Genomic DNA, 22918 nt, shown 5'->3' on the forward strand with positions numbered 1-22918 from the left:
TGCTTTTTGTTGTATCTGAGATTAGCTCATGGATCCAGCTATTATAAATTTTGCAAGGATTTTATATAGTAAATATTTTGGCTGCTTTTCTTGCGTTTTCTCGTTTTTCTTCCTCTGAACTGTGTCCCTTTGGAGACAGCTAAGGGAAGGGTAAACTCTAGCAGTGAAAGGTGATTTTTTGGGGGGTGCTATACTTTTTTATGTTAGCACTTACATTTTTTGATAAATGTCTGTTCTCTAAGACAGAATTTCGCAAAGTTGTATTTCCTGCAGACTAGTTCACATAGTTGAAAGAGTTTCTGATCTATAAGTTTGAAGCCACTCTTTGGAAATTCACAGTACATATTAGCAAATGGAAGGCTCTGAGGTGGTCTGCTGCAAAAGAAACTGGTTGGCTTGCTTACTGTAGTTCCCCAAACTAGCTTGACCACCAAAACTTTCTGTTTGACTAACAAGAGTATCCTGCAAAATTTTATTCCATGACGCATACTTTGGTAATTGTGCTTTAAGGTGATAACCAAGCTAGCTAAATTTCAGTTAGGATCATGAACTTTTAGTTTTTTTAAATTATTCTACCTCTAACTTTTTGTTCTTTTGGGGGGACTAATTTTTCATGGTTTTTGTATTATTTTAATATCTGTTATTGCCTAAGGTCTGCTCCCCATTGGCTACAAACTTTTCCATTTTTTCTTTTAGAGCTGAATCAATTTATGAAGAAATGAAACAGAAATATGGAACTCAGGGTTGCTATTTACTTAAAATTAATTCTCGAACACCTAATCGAGCGTCAGATGAACAGATACCAGATCCTTGGAGTCAGTATCTCCAGAAAAATAGTATTCAAAACCAGGTATATGTAAAAAACAACAATGAAGCAAACTACAAAAGCTGTATTTCAGTTTTATGGCTAATGGTATCACTGTAGAATTTGTAGAATTACTAATAGTTATTTTGTGGAATCTGGCTAGTTTTGATCCATCAGTATGTGAGCTCTTAAGTCAGTAGTTCAGAAGCTGTTTTTAACCAACTGCAGTAATCCCTTATGTGTATACCTTTCAGGTATATAATATCAGTGTTAATTGATTGTTTTCTTAAAAGATGAAAAGTGGGGACTTCTTTGGCAGTCCAGTGGTTAAAACTCCACGCTTCCACTGCAGGGGGCGTGGGTTTGATCCCTGCTCTGGGAACTAAGATCCCATCCTGCATGACGCGGGGCCCAGCCAAAAAAAAAAAAAGAGAAAAAAAAATGATGAAAAGTGAATTATACATTAAGAATTGAATTAGATTGACTAAACAAACATGTAGAGAATAGAATTTTTGGCTTGTACATTTAATTCATTATGAATGCTTACAGTCAATTCTTTATTATCCACATGCTCTGGGGTTGCCTTCCTTCATTTTCAACATGCTGTTCTTATGGCCACCTTTTGGAGCTCATACTTTTTAGGTGGGTGGGCTTTTTTCCCTAACTTTCCTCTGATTTTCTTTTCTTTTGAATTTCCAGGAAGTTTTATTTCTTCCTAATCAACTCTTCTAATATAGAGTTCTAGACTAATGTTAATTGTTGTCTGTTGGCTAATGCGTGTGGGTGTAAGGTTTCACATTCTGTCCAACTTTTAAGGTAGAACTTTATGGCACTTGGTAGTGGTCAAATGCCAAGTTCCTATGCTTAGTTCAGATAATCAAGAGTTGACTTTTTTTTGTTTAGAAAGAGGATTTCTTAAGTAAATGGAAAATATATTTATATTTTGTACAGTTAAACTACATTATGTACTTGATGTGATATTATTTTAAGAAATATGAATTAGAAAGTTCATGTAGTTTTTGATGTTCTAATATAAATATTGTTTAATAATCTGTTTATTTGCCTTTTGTTTCTTATATATGGAATTTTTAATCCAGTTTTATTCACTTTAATATTGAGATAATTGTTGACCTTCTTTAAGATAATGCTGGGGAAAGGTGTCTGAGAGAAAAGAACCAGTTGGATGTGAAGGAACTTTAAATGATGTTTCAGGGCCACACTCAGAATAGGAATAGTATTGAAATATTCAATTTAGAATCCAGCCATCTTAGGTTGGGAAAGGGAACATAATAAGTAAGATTGTCCAGTTGGAGAACTTTTAATAGAAGACAGAGCTATAGAAATTCTACAGCTTAGAATCCTAGAAGCCCAGGATTGAAGGATAGTTTAAAGGTTGTCAAATCCAACCCCTGTTCTAATGCTTTAATTTCCTTTAAACCTATAAATGACCTCATCTAGTAAAAGTACTCATTGTCTTCTCAGGTGACCTGTTCCATGTCTGAGCAGCTTGAGGGTCAACCAGAATTTTTCTCCCTTTGCTTGTACTCAATCCTATAGGGACCATATCAGTTTTCCATTAAGACAACTTTCAAATTATACAAGATAGCTTTCATGTCTTTTAAAATATTTTTCTAGGCTAAATATACTGTTTTTTCAACTCTTTCTTAAATGTTGTTTTTAGACTGTTTCTTGTCCTGATCACGTTCCTCTTATTAAGTTCTAGTTTACATACTTTTCCCAAAATTTGGCACTCAGAATAATACCTCATAGTATTAGTGGTCTTATGGAGTAGTCTGGGTATTTTTAAAGTTTTTTTTGTTGGCTGAAATCAGTGCCCTTTTTACAAGTAAACGTTGCGTTGGATATTTTTCTTTCTTTTTTTTTTTTTGCATTGGATATTTCTCCAAAACACTTCTGTGTATTCAGAATGCACTCCAACCTATTAACGCTGCATCTGTGATCCAGCAGATTCCATACCATCCTTCTTTTTTTACCCCGCTTGACTCTAGTAGTCCATCTGTCTTGCCATTATTCCTTACATAGATATATAGAGAGGTTTCATATAAGCATGTGCATATCACATATAAACAGAAAAACTGAGATAGAAGTAACTCGAATTCAGAAGAATTAGGATAGTAGGTTGCATGTGAAACAGAATTTAAGAATATAGTAGGTGTGGATTGAAGTGATAGAATATGATACATGGAAGAAGTTAAGAATTTGGAGGATTGGAAGAAAAGAGTTGCTGTAGCAAAAAAAAATGAGATTTACCATAGTTGTTGATGAATTTGATGGTATCTTAAACATGATTAAATATAACCATTAATGCTGTTTAAATTTTATTTTGATAGGAATCATATGAAGATGGCCCTTGTACTATAACTTCAAATAAGAATTCTGATAGTAACTTGCTTTCATTGGATGGATTAGATAACGAAGTCAAAGGTCTTGATATACTTTCTCTAAGTTTCTCTTTTGATTGAAAATATGCACTGTTGTTAAATCTTTATACGTAAAAGATGGGGGAATTTTCATGATGAAAAAAGATAATGGACAGGTTAGCTTTTCCTCTGAAGATTTTATTGAGTTATTTGAGTTTGATGTTTTTTGACATTTAAAAATTTGTTTTTTAAGAGTAATATATCAGGCTTCATAAAAAATTTTTTGGGTAGAAAGCAAGGGAAGATATTATGTGTAGCATTAATTCCCCCAATTCACATGATTTTGAGAGCTTTATTTTTGTATTTTAAATTACAGTTTAGACAGTGATAGCTTTAAAAATTTTTTGTTATAAATTTTCTTATTGGTTAGTTATGCTATTTAAAAATAATTCTTTATATTTTAACATTATTTTTCTTCATTTCTTTACATGAATTAAAAAATTTCTATTACATGTAACAGGTATTAACCCAGGTCCTAAAATTTTAGGGGGAACACTTTAATGTTATTGTTTTAGATTTCTTAAGAAATACAGGAAGATAAACAGTTCCAACATTCTTTCTTTTCTTTAGTAATATAGTAGTAATATCACAATTTTCTGTTGTTTTCTGAGAGTAAAAGAAAGATCTGTTTTTCAGTAGATGGCTTACCAAACAACTTTAGAACTCACCCGCTTCAATTGGACCCATCTGGTGACTCTTCTAACAGCATTGATGGCCCAGATCATGTAAAATCTGCTTCATCATTACATGAAACAAAGAAAGCAAATGCTGGAATTATTCATGGTGCATGTTTAACCCTTACTGATCATGATAGAATTCGACAGTTTATACAAGAGTTCACATTTCGGGGCCTCTTGCCACATATAGAGAAAACAATTCGGCAATTAAATGATCAGGTAAGATTTAATTATTTGCACTAGTATTTTAAAAAATTTCAGTAAATAGTAAAGTTGAGAATATAGTAGTATAAGTTATTTAAAGAATTGAAGTTTTTGTTTGAAAAATAGACCAATATTAGGGTTTATTAACATTACTATCAGTGATGAAATTCTGTTAAATCCTAGAAGAGGCTTATTTATTTTCACTAGGGATTTCGTCAGCATTTTGGACAGTTTTCTTTAAATCAATGTTAAAATGCACATTTGCTCACTCTTAAAACTTTAGTTATTTAGAGTTTTTTATTTTGTATGTAAAAGAAAAATATTAAATTGTTATATTTGTCAATATGTTTAATCTTTTCTCTTAGCTAATATCAAGAAAAGGTTTGAGTCGATCTTTATTTTCTGCAACTAAAAAATGGTTTAGTGGCAGTAAAGTTCCAGAAAAGAGCATTAATGAGCTAAAAAATACATCTGGATTGCTGTGAGTAAAATATTATTGTTTTTAGTTTTTCTGTATTTAACTCTGATTAGTGTTTGACTATATGATGTTCTGCAAAAAATGACTGTCTCTTTAGTTTCTTAGTTTCATATTGGTCAAAGCTGGGGTAGATAAGAATAGTGACCATAAGTAAATTATATTAAATTAAAGAACTATAAGTAATTGAATATCTAAAAATAAACAATAAGGAGGGTCACTTTATTTTAGGTCTATTTTCCTATTTGTAAAAAGATGGAGTTAGATTAAGTATTCATTAATAACTATATTAAAGTATTGAGGTCTAATAATTCTAAGACATGGCATATATTTAGAAATTTTGTTTAATATAAAATCCTGTTTTAGGGGAAAATAAAATCCATTTTAGATTTTCTTTTTTTTTCTGCTGTACATAAAGGTGAGTCACATGGAATTGATCATTTATTTACTTCATAATTTGACAATAGAGAAAATGCTTGCCTCCTGTTGAGAAGTTCTCAGTATAGGGATATAAATTATATAAATAAGGATGTAACTATCTGTTTCCAAATATCTTTGAGAAATGACGCTCTCTCCTTGGAGGTAGAATTCTTACCATACAGGATCAGTTTTTCTCATGTTTTGGACAGTTGGGCATCTTTTTAGACATTTTATAATATTTAATGGTTTAAAGGTCATAAATTGTAAATTCCTTTCTTAACTTAATTTGTATTTACAGGTATCCACCAGAAGCTCCAGAACTTCAAATCAGAAAAATGGCTGACTTATGTTTTTTGGTGCAGCATTATGATTTGGCTTACAGTTGCTATCATACTGCAAAGAAAGATTTTCTTAATGATCAAGCAATGCTTTATGCAGCTGGTGCCTTGGTTGGTATTCTGTAGTATTATAATTTCTTGCTTCTGCTACCATAAATGACTTAGAAATTTTTATTTATGAAATGGCAAGCAAACTACCTAGGGATAAGTTGTACTCAAATAGCATACAATGCTTTATAGGTTTTGAATTCATTTATGATAACTTGATGAATTTTTCTTAAACTAGTGCATTGAAACATGGTCATATGTGAGGGTTGGTTTCTTAGATTTGATTAGTACTTTCTATTTAATTTGAATTACAGTTTTCACTGTATTCACAGTATAATAACTTTTTTTTAGAAGATGCTTTTTGATCTCTTACAATAATTTAAAATTGTTTGAAATGTTTTTTTCTGATCTAAGCCTATATATTGGTTAAGAACATGTACTTTGGTGTGAGACAGACTTTCATACATTGGGGAAAAACTTGTTAAATCCACTTTTAGGATGAATAAACATTTTTCTGCAACAGTTTTTAAAATAGAAAATAAAATACAGAAATAATTATCTAAAAAAAAATTAATTATCTAAAAACTGAGATATGATTAAAGCCTTTAACCTGACAGACTATATAAGTTCCATGACAGTATGAACCATATCTGTTTCAGAATACCTCTGTATCCTCAGCACCCAGCAGTGTCTGCTCAAAAATTTATTGAAGAGGGCTTCCCTGGTGGCGCAGTGGTTGAGAGTCCGCCTGCTGATGCAGGGGACACAGGTTTGTGCCCCGGTCCGGGAGGATCCCACATGCCCCGGAGCGGCTGGGCCCGTGAGCCATGGCCGCTGAGCCTGCGCCTCCAGAGCCTGTGCTCCGCAACGGGAGGGGCCACAACAGTGAGAGGCCCGCGTACCACCAAAAAAAAAAAAAAAAATTTATTGAAGAAACTGAATGAAAATATGTGATTTTCACGTGAAAAAATTCTCTGCAGCTCTGAAACATCATGTTTTCTTAACTAGTTTACATTTTAACTAATATACATAATGATATACATAGGGGTCTATATTATACCAAAAAATCTAATATATATTATATATATGGTATAATATTATATAAAAATACATTATATTTGCTATATATGAACTATATATACTGCATATGTATACATCAATAAAAGTGTACTAAGAAAAATTCCTGTAAGAAAAATAGGCCCCAATTCTAAATTATTTTCTAATTTCATTCTACAAGAAATTACAAATCAGTATACACACAAACCGAGAATTTCTAAGGATACAGTGAGAACATTCAGAATGATCACCCCAGGTTACTGCACAATCTTCAGTAATCAACCATTAAATCATTTCTTAGAGTCTACAGTAATAGATTAATACATTTCACAAAGAATTTCATCAAGAACTGGAGTGATCTACTTACCCTTCAGCTAGTTATGACAAATTTAACTACAGAAAATCCATATTTCTCCAAGAATTCCTATTACTGGTTTCACCGTGATATATCTTTTAATTTTATAGTTAAAATAAGTATCTTCTTAATTATCATCGAAAAAGCCAGGCAATATAGTCTGTTATTAATTAGCTACTATGTGACTGGTAAATAGGAAAGAGATATCAGTGCAAATAAAATTCATCTTAGGCAAGTTATTGAACATCTCTAAGCCTTAGTTTTCTCATCTGTAAAATGGGAATCCTAATGGCGTAGGGTTAGATAAGCTATAAGGTTTGTAAGGTGCCTAGCACACTATCTAATATATATAATAAGCTGTCAGTAAGCATTGGCTATGTTAGTTTTTGTAATCAGTATAAAACCTGGGTGTTTCAGAAAGAATATTCTGTGTTTGTTGCCTTATAACCTTTTAATGTAATTGAAAAGTTGTCATAAATATATTTATAATCTTTCTGTGCTTAGAAAAGAGTAAACTAACACTGTTACTTTCTACATAGTTATTTAATTAAACAAGAAGTTTATTTAAACAAGATGCTTAAGTTGAAGGAAAAACTATAGGATTCATTTCTTTTAGAGTAATTTATCCCTATTTAAAGACAGATTGCCCTACATATAATAGCTATGTACAAAAAAGGTATAAAATTGTCCTTGGTTTTACAATGATAAATGAAAAATATTAAAATTCTCCTTGCAACAAGGTATGCAAGGATTTTTATGGGGTTTTGTTGTTGTTGAACAGTGAGAGCAAAATAACTTGCTGAGTATGCTATCCCATCTCCATTTGATGTCGATCAAAACATACCATTGGCCATTTAGTTAAAAAAAATGCAATATGCTTTTGCACATACACCAGTTACTTTATGTACAGTAAAGGAATAGGGAAGGGGAAAATGAAAGAGTAGAGAAACTGTATTGTGGTAGTCAGGATGTGGTGGAACCAAGTTGCAGTTTTCTAATTGAGAAAGTCTTGGTCTGGAGGAACAGAATTCTGAAGTAAAGTAGCAGGTTCCCTTTTTAGTAGATACCTCCTGTCTGCTGCTGAAACACATCAATTGTATCTTCAGCCTCCATTTCCAACTGTGCAGGTGTGTCTGTTTCATTGATTGGCTGCCCGTCAAATCAGAATCTGATCTGCCTCATTGACAACCCCTGTTGTTCATAATAGGCTTTCATTAGTTTACTAAGCGGTGTATGCCTCTTAAACTGCACCTCAGAACCATCCTGCCCCACCACCCTCAAATTTATATGATCGTTCTTAGTCTTGACTCCTTCCTTCCGCTTTCGTTGGCCATGGCGAGCGCTGGAGTCTCCTCAGCTGTCTTTTCACAAACGAGGTCTGCCCTGTATGGGCACACAAGCAGTGCAGAAGTCGGAGCGGCAGCCCTGGAGGAGGGAGAGGGCCCCCGCCCCTCGTGAGCTCTCTCCCCCACACGCTGCGTGCCTACGTAATTTTTTTTTTTTTTTTTTTTTTTTTTTTTTTTTTGCGGTACGCGGGCCTCGCACTGATGTGGCGTCTCCCGTTGCGGAGCACAGGCTCCGGACGCGCAGGCTCAGCGGCCATGGCTCACGGGCCCAGCCGCTCCGTGGCATGTGGGATCTTCCCGGACCAGGGCACGAAGCCGTGTCCCCTGCATCGGCAGGCGGACTCTCAACCACTGTGCCACCAGGGAAGCCCCCCTACATAATCTTTTTAAAGACAAGCAAGCTATAAACAAAAGTGGAAAGAATAAAAATACATAAGAGCTCTACTTCTTTGATAATTAGCATGTAGATACTTGTTTAATAACTGCCATCTCTTTTGCATTTATTTTAATACTATGTCTATAAAAATAAAATAGGTGATTTTAAACTGTAAAACTAAAATAGCAAAATTACATTACTATTTTTTATTTCTTAGTATTTTGTTGTTGTTGTTGGGGGTAGGAGTTTTTAAATTTATTTATGTACTTTTGCTGTGTTGGGTCTTCGTTTCTGTGCCAGGGCTATCTCTAGTTGTGGCAAGCGGGGGCCACTCTTAATCGCGGTGTGCGGGCCTCACACTGTCGCGGCCTCTCTCGTTGCGCAGCACAGGCTCCAGACGCACAGGCTTCAGACGCGCAGGCTCAGTAGTTGTGGCTCACGGGCCTAGTTGCTCCGCGGCATGTGGGATCCTCCCAGACCAGGGCTCGAACCCGTGTGCCCTGCATTGGCAGGCAGATTCTCAACCACTGCGCCACCAGGGAAGCCTTATTTCTTAGTATTTTTAATTTTAAAAAGTCAGCTAACTTCTAAGAAATCTTCAGGAACTGAAAATATGTTACCTTTATGAATAAGAGTGTTTGAAAAATTATGTGAATTGTCCTTGGTTAGACAGTCTCTGGTCTTACAGTCATCTAGTATGAGCTAATATAAAATCACAAACACTTAAATGTTATTTCATCATTTATAAGTTTATAATTTCAAAATTGTACACAATGCATCTGCAAATTGAAAGTTTGGTAAAATCTTAGGAAAGTATGACAAAAACTTTCTATGATTTTATGGTACTTAAACTTTTTCATTTCTATCTGCATCTGATAAATACTGCATTTAAATCATTTAGATGGAGGCATATTAGTAGCAGCTATATGAGAGAAGGTAGTTTAACACTGGAAAATAAAGGCATAGCTGCTGTAGCATAATATATGCATACCTAAAAATCTTTGTAGTCTAGAATAGCTGCCCTAGAAATAATAGGCCTTAGAGAAAAATAGGGCTGGGAGAGTCTCATGAAACCTATGTATGTTTGTAACCAGAGCATAAAATGTTTGTGTGAGGCAGGTTAGCATGGCAGGAGCTTATCTCAAGGAATAAAAAAAGTATGCAAAAACAATATGTGAACACTGGGGTGGGGAAGAGGAACTTGTAACCAGTGTAATTGCCATGAAGGTGAGCGCGGAAGGAAGCGCAGCCTGCCTTAAACCAAGAACTGTGCAAGGCTGGGAGCATAAGTCTCTAGAGAGGCCCCCTCCAGCACCCCCAACCACACACAGATACGAAGTGTAGTCATTCGTTTTATATTTTCTTAAAATACAGATTAAAAAAAGCTCCTGCTTGAGCAACAGCTAAGCTCAGAGCTTTTTCCCTTCCTGCTGTAGGTTATAATTCTATATTTGCTATATTTGATCCTGTTGCCTAAGAAAAACTATTTTTGAATGAATAAAAATTTCATTTGAGCTAATATCTCTTTCCTATTTACCAGTCACATAGTAGCTAATTGATAACAGACTATATTGCCTGGCTTTTTCGATGATAATTAAGAAGATACTTAGTTATTTAACTATAAAGTTAAAAGATATATCATGGTGAAACCAATAATAGGAATTCTTGGAGAAATATGGTTTTTCTGTAGTTAAATTTGTCATAACTAGCTGAAGGGTAAGTAGATCACTCCAGTTCTTGATGAATGTCTTTGTGAAATGTATTAATCCATTATTGTAGACTATAAGAAATGGTTTAATGGTTGATTATTGAAGATCGTGCAGTAACTTGGGGTGATCATTCTGAATGTTCTCACTGTATCCTTAGAAATTGTCGGTTTGTGTGTATATTGATTTGTAATTTCTTGTAGAATGAAATTAGAAAATAACTTAGAATTGGGGCATATTTTTCTTAAAGGATTTTTTCTTAGTATACTTATTGATGTATATATATGCAGTATATATAGTTCATATATAGCAAATATAATGTATTTTTATATAATATACCATATATAATATATACTAGATTTTTTGGTATAATATAGACCTCTATGTATATCATTATGTATATTAGTTAAGATATAAACTAGTTAAGAAAACATGTTTCAGAGCTGTAGAAAATTTTTTCATGTGAAAATCATATATTTTCATTCAGTTTCTTCAGTAAAGCAGCACACTGCTGGGTACTAAGGATACAGAGGTATTCTGAACCAGATATGGTTCATACTGTCTTGGAACTTATATAGTCTGTCAGGTTAAAGGCTTTAATCATCTCAGTTTTTAGATAATTCTTTTTTTTTAGATAATTAAATTATTTCTGTATTTTTTTTCTATTTTAAAAACTGTTGCAGAAAAATGTTTATTCGTCCTAAGAGTGGATTGGCATTAACAAGTTTTCCCCCAGTGTATGAAAGTTTCATTTATTTCTAATTAAATTATTAAAACTTGGTCTATATGAGACCACAAGTATGGTCATAATAGAATATTTTACTAAGAAGCCAAAACCTTCATTCTCATTTCAAAATTCTTCAGCACTATTGTATATTATTTGAAGTATTAACAATGGAATGGGTTTTTAAAATGAAATAAGAAGTCCTAGAAAATTGACAGTAGTATAGGTCTCAGAAATGGTGTCTGTACCTTCTGTATGATATAGGATATAAACTATAGAGTGTATAAGTAGCTGAAAAGATGCATAGTGCAAGCTGTTATGAGCTCTGTTTTCAAATTTTGAAGCCAGTACATTGGAAGGAGACGCACTTTATTTTGTTTCTTTCTATATGGTTCTGTCATTGGTCTGTTCTTTAGTCATTCAGGAATAGGGAATAACGAGGAGGAGGTGGTAGCAGAAATCTTAAGCTAGGCTCACTTGGTAGTTACATATACCATGACTGAAAGTGTAGTTATATATATACCATGACTGAAGTTGTTTACTAGGTCTTCTTGAAAAAACTCATTTAAATACTGAATGACAGACTTTGGAATTTGACTAGAGAATTTTGAAACTAAAAGCATATACATATATTTTCCAAGTCTGCATTAGGCTATCAGATTTATATATGTGGATACATAAAAAAACTCAGCAAACTTCATTCCAGTTTTTAGACTTCCTGAATGCTAAACTACAATAATATTTTCCTTTTGAAATACTATAAATAATGTCTTTTCCTCTAGGAAATGGCAGCAGTGTCAGCGTTCCTTCAGCCAGGAGCACCCAGGCCATACCCTGCACATTATATGGATACAGCAATCCAGACATACAGGGATATCTGCAAGTAGGTGACTAGAATATTTATGTTCTATCCATTTAGAGGTAAATTTGACATTTATATGGTTATTAGATATAAATGGTTCTTTGTTTTTTATGCTTTAAACTTAAATAAGCTCCCAAATCAAGTTAATATAGACATAGATAAGGTGAGATGATCTTTTAAAACTAGGGTTTTACTACATTTTCCTTTCCTTTCCAATTTTGTTTGGATATGTGGTTAGGAATTTGTTATATGTAATGTTGAGGTTATTTGTTCTGTTGAGGGTGATTTATATTTTGGGGACATCTCTAACTTTAGCCACTGTTAAGCCAGGAGTTAGTTAGTTTGAACTTTCCTTGTTAAATAGGCAAACACAGAGAGTTAAATAATGGTCCAGGGAAGAAAATGAGAAGTGTTTTGTACACATAGTGAGTTCTGTTGAAACTCTATGGGAGTTAGAACTCACCACCTGTAAAGGAGACTATGAACTGGTCCAGAGAAGGTGTCACGGTATGTTTGAGGAATAGACCTTGAAAGAAAGGTTGGTTGGTAGTTGATAGCCACAAAGACATTTTAGTAATTGTGATTGGCAGGAACAATGTTTTGGATACAGCATTACTGCTGAAAAGGAATAGAGCCCTGGCTAGGTTAGAGGGTTTGTATATATGGAAAGGTGTTTTGAGAGAAATCAGCGTGGGGAAGCATTAACTCTCATTTATTATTATTTTTAAGCTGTAGTTAAGATTTGTATAGTAGTAAATGGGGGAGTTACTGAATATTTGAGTAGAGCCTTGATAATAAAAGTTATTTTTCAGAAAGATTAATATGACTTTTCTATATAGAATGGATGGGTTACAGTCAGAGACACAAAGGCAGTTTTGTGTCCTATAATGTTGAAGTAGAAGTAGTAGTCATAGCAATGTGTTTACAACACAACACTAGTAATAATGATTAACATTTATTTAGTGCTCAGCATTTACCACTATGCCAAGGTAATTTACATGCTCATTTAATCTTTACAACAAGCCTGTGAAATGGTGGATACCATTTGATAGACAAGGAGATTGAAACTTAAAGAGTTTAACTTGCCCAAGGGTATGCAGTTAATAAATGGTGGAGCCAGTATCAAATCCTGCCCTTTGTATAGAATACTTTGTATAATCTGTTTGAGAATATATTTGGAGTTTCTGACAGGAGAAACAGCCTCCTGTGAACGAGGAACCTTTGAAGGATTCCGAAAAAGTGAGATTCAAAAGGTAGAAGAACTATGAGAATGAGGCATTAAGGAAGCCAGAGCAGTAAAGTCCTTTCTCTGAAAAGATTTTCCTTGTCTTCATGAAGCACAGAGCTTTTGGAGAGATGCACATGGAGTGGTGCAAAAGAAAAGTGAAAATACCAATTGACCCAGATAGCCAAATAAGCTGTGGCAATCCAGTTTTGTCTTCCTGTTCATAGCAGACTATATGCTTTTTCTAAATACATACTTAACTGACATCCGTTTAACTTAAAATCTTTTTTCTAAGTTACCATAATTGGTAAGGTTTATCAACAATTTAATAGATATTTTGGGATAAATTAGAAAATACTACATTAGTTATACATATCAATTTTAAGAAACTCCCTGGTCTCAGAAATATTAAAACGTAAATAAATTTTCTTAAGTACAGGATATACAATATTACTTTTGCAATGCCCTTATAATGCCAGGCTCTACTTTTTAACTGATGCAATCCTATTTATACATTTCTTTTTTGAAGCTTTCCCTTCCCTCCTTTATCTCCCCAAATCATAATAAAAATCAATGGTACCCTGTTCATTATCTGTTTTATGTCAGTTTCTGCGTTTAGATGGGGATTGTGTCATAGAAACACTTGAATCTTTAGTAATTCCACTGCCTGACACAAATGACTTTTTAAAATCTTGCTTTAATAAACAAATTAATATAAAGTCCTGAACTTGGTAGCCTTGTGACTTCATAGCTGATCACAAGGGGAAATATCTGAGGATAAAAATAAAACAATTGTGTTAAGATTTGTGAAGTTTACTTAAGAAGATTTAAGAACTGAGCATATTTGAGCATATTGTAGTATGTGAGTAGGTACTGGTAAGGAGGAGTTAGTCTTTTGTGTTCATTAAAACATTCTCAGATATTCATAAATACCAACCCTCTAAAAAAAATCATGATTTGTAGAAAGTTTATGGCAGGTCACTACAGTAATTTTGAAAGTAGTGAAATGTATTTTTAAAATATCACTGTTCAGAATGACCTTCAAGTTAGTAGTCTCTGGTTGTAATTTTAAGGTCAAGTGGTATATTTTTGTATAAGAATTAGAAAGTAAAATGAGAAAAACTTTGCTGCTACAGTTGACCCTTGAACAGGATAGGTTTGGACTGTGTCGGTCCATTTCTTTTTTTGGCCATGATGTGCAGCATGCGGGATCTTAGTTCCCAAACCAGGGATTGAACCTGTTCCCCCTGCAGTGGAAACGTGGAGTCGTAACCACTGGACCGCCAGGGAAGTCCTGCGGGTCCACTTACACATGAATTTTTTTCAAGAAATATATACTACAGTACTACATAATCCACAGTTGGTTGAATCCATGGATGTGGAACTGTGGATACTGAGGGCCAACTGCATATTTTTGACTGCACTGTTCAGTGGTCAACTGAACAGTATTCTCAACCAAAGATTCAGTATTTCTCAACAAAAGGATTCCATCTTGTAATTACACAGTAAAAAATATTTTCATTTATTTTTATTATTTTCAAGAATAAATAATCTAACTCTAGATTTTTGATGATAGTTGTCCACAAGAAAAATCAACTGATTTTGTGTTTTTACAAAGAAGATTTTTCTCAGTAACAGTCAGGCAACACTGGCTCCATGCTATCTCCAAGTGAAACATTTCAGTAGTACTAACCAGAGAGAAAATGCCTAATTATTCCTAAAAGTAGTCAGTAAAATGAAACACACATTACCAGAGTTTGCAGTAAAGAAGGAAAAAGAAATCTGGGTGAAATGTTTATATTCCTTTATGTCTGAAAGCAAGTTTTGTTAACTAACTGCTGATTCAGAGATACGAGTTGGGTTCTAGCTTTTTTCATACAGGAAATGTGACTTTGTATTGTAGTCTTACTACAAAATTATACAATGCTAAAAAGGTTTGATGAGTTACGAGAATTCTTTGAAGTTTTTTTTTTTAACCTTTTTTGGTAAGTAGAGAACAAAGACATGTATTTCTTTTTACTTAAAAACTAGAATTGGAAACTTTTGTTGAACACATGGTTACTATGATGTACTAAAATATTATTGTAGTGCTAATTATATTTTTCTTGCCTTTTTTTCTCTAGGAATATGGTATTGGCTGAAAGATGTGTATTGCTTAGTGCTGAAATCTTAAAAAGCCAAAGCAAATATTCAGAGGCTGCAGCTCTCCTAATACGGTTGACCAGTGAGGTACTAAAACTGTGTAGTATTTGTTCTAATTAGTATTGTTTCATATATTTTTTTAAGTGTTTCTTTTTTCTTGAGAGGGTATGCAAAACAAAATTAGAGGGGTATCTCTCTTTGGGAATTTATAACCTGGCTACTTTAGTAATTTGTTGAATTAATTTTAAATGCAGTATTTTGTAAACTGAATTTATTTTATTTACACATTTTAAGCCTGCATGATTATTAACCACAGACATGCACTGTATGTCTTCTATGAATTAAGTTTTGACTTATGGATAACAATATTTAAGGCAACATGCATATACATCTTTCCTAATATAAAATTGATACTTTAAAAAGTAATTACTCAGGAATTTTTAATTTTGTTTTTATTCCTATGAACTTGTTAAAAAATCATCTTACGCATTTTTAAAATCTATATTATGAATATTTCAAAAGGGAGAAAAAGAAATTCACGTAAATAGTTGCTGTTGAAGGTTTCCAACAGACATTAAGTTGTATTGACTATAGGCTTGTAAAGAATGGCAGTAATTCTTTGTCAGTATGGTTAAAGGCATGTTTTTTAGATGAATGCTCAAGAACAGAAAAAACAAAATCAAACACCTTTGTGTTTATATTAATGTTCCCTAGGGTTTTAATCCTTGGACCGTTGTACTTTTTTACTTCATACATGTTTTAGGTAATCTATTTACAGTTATGATTTTCACTCTCAAATCTGTCTCCAGCCCTGATGTCTCCTTGAGCTTTAGATTTGAAAGGCCAACTGCCTTTTAGACTTAACCTACTTGAGTGTTCCCAATGCACCTTAGAGTCAACATAGCAATAACTAAACTTCTACTTTCTTACCTTATAGATCTTGATCTTAAATTATAACCAGCCAGCTCCTTATTTGCTCAAGGCAAAAACTACTTGAGATGTACCTATATTCTTCTATACTGTCAGTGACACAATTAGGGGATTTTTAATCTATCAATTAATTAATTAGGCTGCATCGGGTCTTAGTTGTGGCATGCAGGATCTTCGTTGTGGCATGTGGATCTTTTGTTGCAGTGTGCAAGCTTCTCTCTAGTTGTGGTGTATGGGCTCTAGAGTGTGCAGGTTCAGTAGTTGTGGCACGTGGGCTTAGTTGCCCCACGGCATGTGAGATCTTAGTTCCCTGACCAGGGATCGAACCCATGTCCCCTGCATTGGAAGGCAGATTCTTAACCACTGGACCACCAGGGAAGTCCCAGGGGATTTTTTGTTTTTAAACTTCTTAAACATGTTTTTATATCTTCACATATTTTACTTATCTCTCTTTCTCTTTTTAAAATCCCTCCTATTACTGTCCTGGTTCATGTCCTTAATGTCCTTCTCTTGGACTTTGGCCCTTTTCCTCACCTTAATTTAGTAGTCCTGATTATCAGTCATATCCTTCAGATATTTGTATGTAGTACCCAGGTTGTTCTAAGTGTCTCTGTCCTGTCCTTTCATATATGCTGTGAGACCTGACTTGTCATATTATATTGGAAATTATATTTAAGCTGTTAACTTCTTGAGGATAGGGAACTGGGTTGCTTTCTACATTTTTATCCCTAGTGCCTAACACTGGGCTTGACACATGGTATATCATTTACAGATGTTTGTTGAACTGAACCATTAATTATTCTAAAAAGGTTTCTGTCAGTTATAACTAAGTAGGCTAAGGGATGATTTTAAAAATATTTAATAATTGATACTGCAGGGACACTGACCAGTATGAACAGTTGTCAGAAACTATTTGTTAGAGCTGAATATAGGTTCTTGAGTGTGTTGATATTCTGTATTATAATAAATAATCTTAACTTGGGTTTGAATATGTTGCTGAGTTTTTCAACCTAGGGGTTATCAGTGAATGTAAAAGGAATTTATGGTTTAGGAGCTTGGAGTAAAATTTCTTTAGAGCAAATTCTTCTATCTGCATTGTAGCGTTATTATTTTCTTTCATTATTCTTTTTCTTTCCAACTCTTTGTTTTTACCTTTCTTTTTCAAACCTGGATGATTTATTTTGTCATGAAATTCTAGGAAATTTATCATTGTCATTTACTGCTTTGGGGTGACAGATGGGGGTGAATGTGATATATTTCCCCAGAAATTGTGATTTTCACAGGCCTTTTCTACTATACCTGTCAGATATTTCTTTGAGATAACTTGAAAGTAAAGACTGTTAGGCATAATATGTCTAAGGTTATTAAATTTTAACTAATAATTTGTATTTATTGTAATTTTGTTAACTAGAAAGGCTGTTTAAAATGAAAAATGTACTCATCCTGAGGGTAGGGAACTGAGTTACATAGTCTTGACATTCATGAATTGTTTTTCCTAGATTTTTGTTAATCCCATTATAGCAAAAGATAGCTGTGATGAAAAGAGTTGTGCTTTGACTTTATTTTTTGCACTGTAAGTTTATGGGCAAGTGGGTCTTATTGTTGTGTTATGCCCTGCGATTTTCAGCATGGCAGAGCAAACCCAGTTTAATGATGAAACATGTCACATTTAGTAGCACATAGGTAGTGTTTAAATTTGGTGCTTAAAACATGGTGCTTTCCCCTTCCTTGTGTCTGTGTTTCTGTGTTGAACATTTATTCTGGTCATATAACCCTTTTTGTCTGTTACTCCATTTAAATACAATAAATCACCTTATCAAGGATATAGTAATAGCACCAGTTTTTTATAAGTTTCTCAAGCTTGGGAGGAACTGTTCCTGTGGTAAGTTGTTCAGCTGCTAGCACCTTTCCTGTTAATTTCACAATTATGCAAAGAAAAAAAATCTTAGTGCCATGCCATCCTTGAGATTTGATTCAGTTAAGTTTGTGCAGCGGGTGCCTTTTTTTAATGGAAGTGTTTATGGAAACCTCTACCTCAAATGATTTTTTCCCTTATATTTATCTTCATATTTTAAGTTAGTGTTGCCTTTTCAGCTTTTGTTAAAATTATATCTTGGCTGTGGGCAAAGTTCACAGGCTGGAGTTCTTGTTGCAGTGGTATCATGGGGTTTTTTCCTTAGTTCCTTATAGAGCATATATGATAGACTTGTCATAGCGTGGATGTGAACTAACACTAAAATAAAATTTTATTCTTCAGCTCATTCAAAGAAAGCCTCTGCTTTCTGGATAAAATTATCACTTTGTGAAATTCTTCCATTTTTCTTCCATCAACACAGATGGCAGTTACCATTCTTTTCAGGGCCATTTTTTGGTTTCAAAGCAGTGTTTTTTTTCTACTTTAGGTGTCACTGTAAGACAGGACCTAAACGAAGAACAAAGGCTGCAGTGAGATATGAGTGCAGGGTGTTTAGCTCTGCAAATCAGTTCTTTCTCAGCAAACAGTTTCACTGGATGCAGGAGGCAAATTTTGCTTCAGTTAAATTAATATATGCTGTGGACTTCCGGGTCTCTCTTGAATTGGTCAGTCAAATTAAAGTTCAGAATGCTGAGGGTTTACTGTGCTGGTTCTCAATTGAATTGTACATTAGAATCATTTACACACCATCAAAGATATCTAGGGTATATTCCTTATTTTATTCAGAATGTCCAGGATTGCAGCCCATCTGGGTTTTGCAGGTTAATGAAGCTTTGTAGGCAATTAAAAAAATGTTTTTATGCTGTATGTGTGCATGTATGTGTGTGTGTGTGTGGGTGCATGTGCATGCTAAGAATAAACTTAAGAAATTTATAGGACTTAAACTGACTCTATTGAGAAACCTAAATAAAATTCAAAAATAGAAGAAGTAATTAGAGGGAATCTACCTGTTCTAGATATTAAAATGTATTATAAGGCTTTAGAAGTTAAAACTGTTTACAATGATAAGAATAGACAGAGTAATGGAATAGAATGAGAATTTAAATACTACATATAAGTAGCTGTCATTTTGTCATATTAGTGGGAAATGTTAGGTTATTCACTGAATGGTGTTGTGACATCAAACTAGCTGATTCCTATCTTATTCATTACATGATAATTATAGCTTGATTAAGTTATAATATGAAAAAATGAACAACTTGGAAGAATATATGGGAGAACATTTTTTAAAATCTAGGAATGATAACATTCTTTCTTAGTTTGATACAGTATTTTGAAGCCATAGAAGCGAAGATATAGTATGTTTGACTACTAAAGAATAGACTCTTTCATGTCAAAACTGGGAAATACTATTTGCAAATATATGACAGAGGCCTAATATTAATTAAGTGTACAAAGGGCTCTTACAAACCAGATAATCACAAAAACCCATTCACAAATGGGCATAAACAGGCAATTCACAGAAAAAATACAAAGACACATAAACATATGGAAGATGAATAGCCTTACTATTAAAGAAATGTATGTTGAGAAACAAAGTGTTATTTTTTATGAAAGTGATAAAATTAAAAAAAATGATTTTTGGCTGAGTGGAAAATGAACTCTTATTCTCTTATGGGAACTTTTACTGGTATGGCTTTTTTTTTTTTTTTACCAGTTTGGCTATATTAATTGGAATTTGAAGTATATGCATAGCTTTCATTAACTCAGCACTTCTACATCCAAAAACTTGTTTAATAAAAATATTTGTATAGTTACTCAAAAAGTTTTTGTAAAGATGTTTATTGAAGCATTTTTTGTAGTAATTAAAGTATGTGGCAGTATTAAATCAATCAGTTGGAGACTGTATTAATAAATTATGGTACATTTATATAATGGAATACAATGTGGCTTTAAAAGAAATGAGAGATGTAGATGTTTTGGAAAGAAGTCCATGATATTAAGTTAAAATGCAAGATAATACTCTGTATAATACGATTAATGTATAAGGAAGTATGAGTATTAAACTGTTGTATTTAACATATAAGTACAGGGAGGGAGGGAGAGAAACGACACAAACGAGCACCATGTTGGTAATAGTAGTTACCTCTGGCAAATTGGATGAGGAATGAGGTGGGAAAGAAAGATACTCACTTTTTTTCTTCAAACATTTATTCTTTAAGGAAAAAAAGAGGCTGTATTTAATAATTTTTTAAGAAGAAAGCATTTTCCTAAAAAAATAAAGAAGTAAGCTCCCTAGCTTCCCCAGGTAATTCCGATGCCCTTGGTTAAACCCTTGGTTAAGAACTGCTTGTTAATTGTATATTCCTAATTTTCCCACTCACTAGCTTTTGGATTTAGTTAACTAAGAAAATCATCTGATCATTTAGTTTTTGTTATGAGGGGGTTGAAATAGATTAATAATATCTACCATTTACTGAATGCTTTCTGGAGTGTCTCCTCAGGTCTTTTTCTACTCTAATATAATTTTATGATTGCTACAGAGATAGTTACAGTAATCAATGGTCTATGAACACTTTTTGATGTAACTATAATTTGTTGAAATTATTGCATTTAAAGTCAATGTTTTCTGTTTTCAACTTTCCCTGGGGAAAATAATGGCAGCAGAACACATGGAAGGGCATGGTAAGTTCAGCTTGAGAACAGCTGAAAAACTAGAGAAAGTTTGGTGAAAATGTTGTTGATGCTTGATCAGCAACCTTCAGTACTTTCTCAGTTATTTGTAAAGTGACGATGGCTCTGTCATTTGAAAGGTTGTCCTTACGGGTGAGGCTATAAATGTAGTATGTGGTCTTTGTAGACTCAGTTGTAAGTCAGTTGAAGTGGAAACTAATTTGAGTTATACCATTTACTAACTAATATGCTAACAGTAGGTGATAATCTTTGAAGGGGAAGCCTTCTGGACTTTTTAATGCAAATCAGTCATTTTGACCCTCTTGAACTAGAGCAAAAACTGAGAATTCCTTTTAAGTACAGTAAAACCTGATAGAGGACAGAGTAGTAAATTAGATAATGTCATGATTTACACACATTCTATCTTTCCTTTTTTCTTGGATGGATGGAAGTATGCTATTGTATGTCACAGATCAGTTTCCAGAAGAAATTAGATTAGTGTGAATCTATTTTTTTCTGTACTCCATTTTCTGGTTTATCTTTAAATCAGTATACGTGTATTAAATTCCCAGTTTATATTCTTTTTTGCCATTTGAAAAGAGATTGCATTTCTTCACAGATTTATTACATGGGGCATATCATAACCAGACATTTGGCTCTATGAAAAGCAAAAGAAAATATTTCATGATAGAGACTTTTTTGGACTTTTTTTAAATTTGGCTTATTGGAAGAAAGAATCATCAAGACTGGGTTGTCTCTTGATCACTGCCCTCAGATACTCCTAAGTTAAATATTGCGTATGCTATATATTATTTTAAGAAAGTAAATGTTTTTTCACTAATTACTTCTTTACTTTTAATTTTGTGACGTTAACCTTCTTTTTCTTTAACATTCAATAGGATTCTGATCTTCGAAGTGCACTTCTTTTGGAACAGGCGGCACATTGCTTTATAAACATGAAGAGTCCCATGGTTAGAAAATACGCATTTCATATGATACTGGCAGGCCACCGGTTTAGTAAAGCAGGGCAGGTGAGTGCATTTGCTTTAAAAAGAAAATTATTTATTTATTTTAATTTTTATTTGTTATAATTTGTTTATAGAGGTATGTTATTTGTCAATTTTTTGATTTAAAGTTCTAAAGATGGAATTAAATTTTGTTCTGAGGTAATGTGTTATATTGATAAGGACATGAGATTTGGATTTAGACAAATCTGAGTTTAAATCTTGATCTACTCACAACTTGACTTTTTAAAGTTATGTCTTTGAGCCTCCGTTTTTTTTTTTTAATTTATAAAATTTGTAATTTTGCCCCAATTTTTGTGAGGTTAAACTAAATCATATATGTGAAGGCCAGATATACTGCACTTAAGTAATTTTAATTCTTCTTAAAGGTGATTAAACCCTCCCTATTTCAACTCTGGTCTTCTATTTTCTCTCAGAATGTCTCTTAATGGTATTTACTAAATATTTAATGGGTAGAAATCTTGTCTCTTGTCCCTGGGAGCAGTTGGGTTGGAAAAGATCTTTATTAATTTAGAGAGATTCTCTGGCCCCAGTTGTCCTTTTAAGCGTTAGCTGGAGGGACCTTTTTAGAGGCAGTTACCACTTTCTAGAGTGGTAACAGCAGTTGAGATATGGTGGTTTACTGTAAATATAGATAGAAGTGTGGGTTGAGTAATCATCTCTGTATTCCAGGGACTTTGCTAGGAGCTGAGCTTACACCCGTAAAACTAACATGTCTTGTCTCTTAAGGAATTTTTTAATCTAGTCAGGGAGTGTGAGGATTTTTTTGAATTTAATTAATAAGAATTTTTATGAACATACATTTTTCAAAGTCTGCGATAACCAGAACATGCCAGTGTTGTAAATTACATATTATTTCAAAGATACAAAGAAATAAAGATGTTCTAAAATTATTCTCAATTTCATGTAAGAATGCCGTGATTTTTAAAAACCAACTTTTCAAAATTTGGGTTCCTCCCTCTATTTTTGGAAACTGGCAAGTTAGAAAATATGTGACCTTGCTTTATATTAAATACAAAACTGTAAAAAATTTATAAAATTAAAAGTCTTTATAATAATTTGATGTACTTCATGTATTAGAATTTCTCAGGCTCTGAAGTGGGGGTAAAAAAGCTCTGATTTTTCACAGCTTTTTTCCATAGTAAGTATAAAATGCATCTAAAACGTGCTATTCC

General features: G+C 33.3%; 1 protein-coding gene and 1 pseudogene across 8 annotated transcripts in view; one reads left to right on the plus strand and one right to left on the minus strand.

The window, feature by feature from the left end:
* TRAPPC8 (trafficking protein particle complex subunit 8) overlaps window positions 1–22918 on the plus strand; it is a 91262-nt gene that overhangs the window by 19124 nt on the left and 49220 nt on the right. For 3 of the 7 annotated variants that reach the window (XM_079941850.1, XM_079941852.1, XM_079941856.1), the window contains 8 exons: window positions 697–850; window positions 3157–3250; window positions 3883–4142; window positions 4493–4608; window positions 5321–5471; window positions 11754–11854; window positions 15182–15287; window positions 21618–21749. In XM_079941850.1, the coding sequence (XP_079797976.1) occupies window positions 697–850; window positions 3157–3250; window positions 3883–4142; window positions 4493–4608; window positions 5321–5471; window positions 11754–11854; window positions 15182–15287; window positions 21618–21749 (1114 nt within the window). Of the gene's footprint in view, window positions 1–8; window positions 851–3156; window positions 3251–3882; window positions 4143–4492; window positions 4609–5320; window positions 5472–11753; window positions 11855–15181; window positions 15288–21617; window positions 21750–22918 lie in introns of those variants that run through there. The other 4 variants (XM_079941851.1, XM_079941853.1, XM_079941855.1 and 1 more) reach the window with 4 other exon arrangements.
* LOC307196954 (small ubiquitin-related modifier 3-like) lies at window positions 7471–8628 on the minus strand (annotated as a pseudogene). The gene is made up of 2 exons: window positions 8598–8628; window positions 7471–8168 (listed from the first exon to the last, which is right to left on the minus strand). The product of its transcript is annotated as a small ubiquitin-related modifier 3-like (transcript).

Source organism: Stenella coeruleoalba (genome assembly GCF_951394435.1).
Source record: "Stenella coeruleoalba genome assembly, chromosome: 14".
In the NCBI taxonomy this organism is placed as follows: Eukaryota; Metazoa; Chordata; class Mammalia; order Artiodactyla; family Delphinidae; genus Stenella; species Stenella coeruleoalba.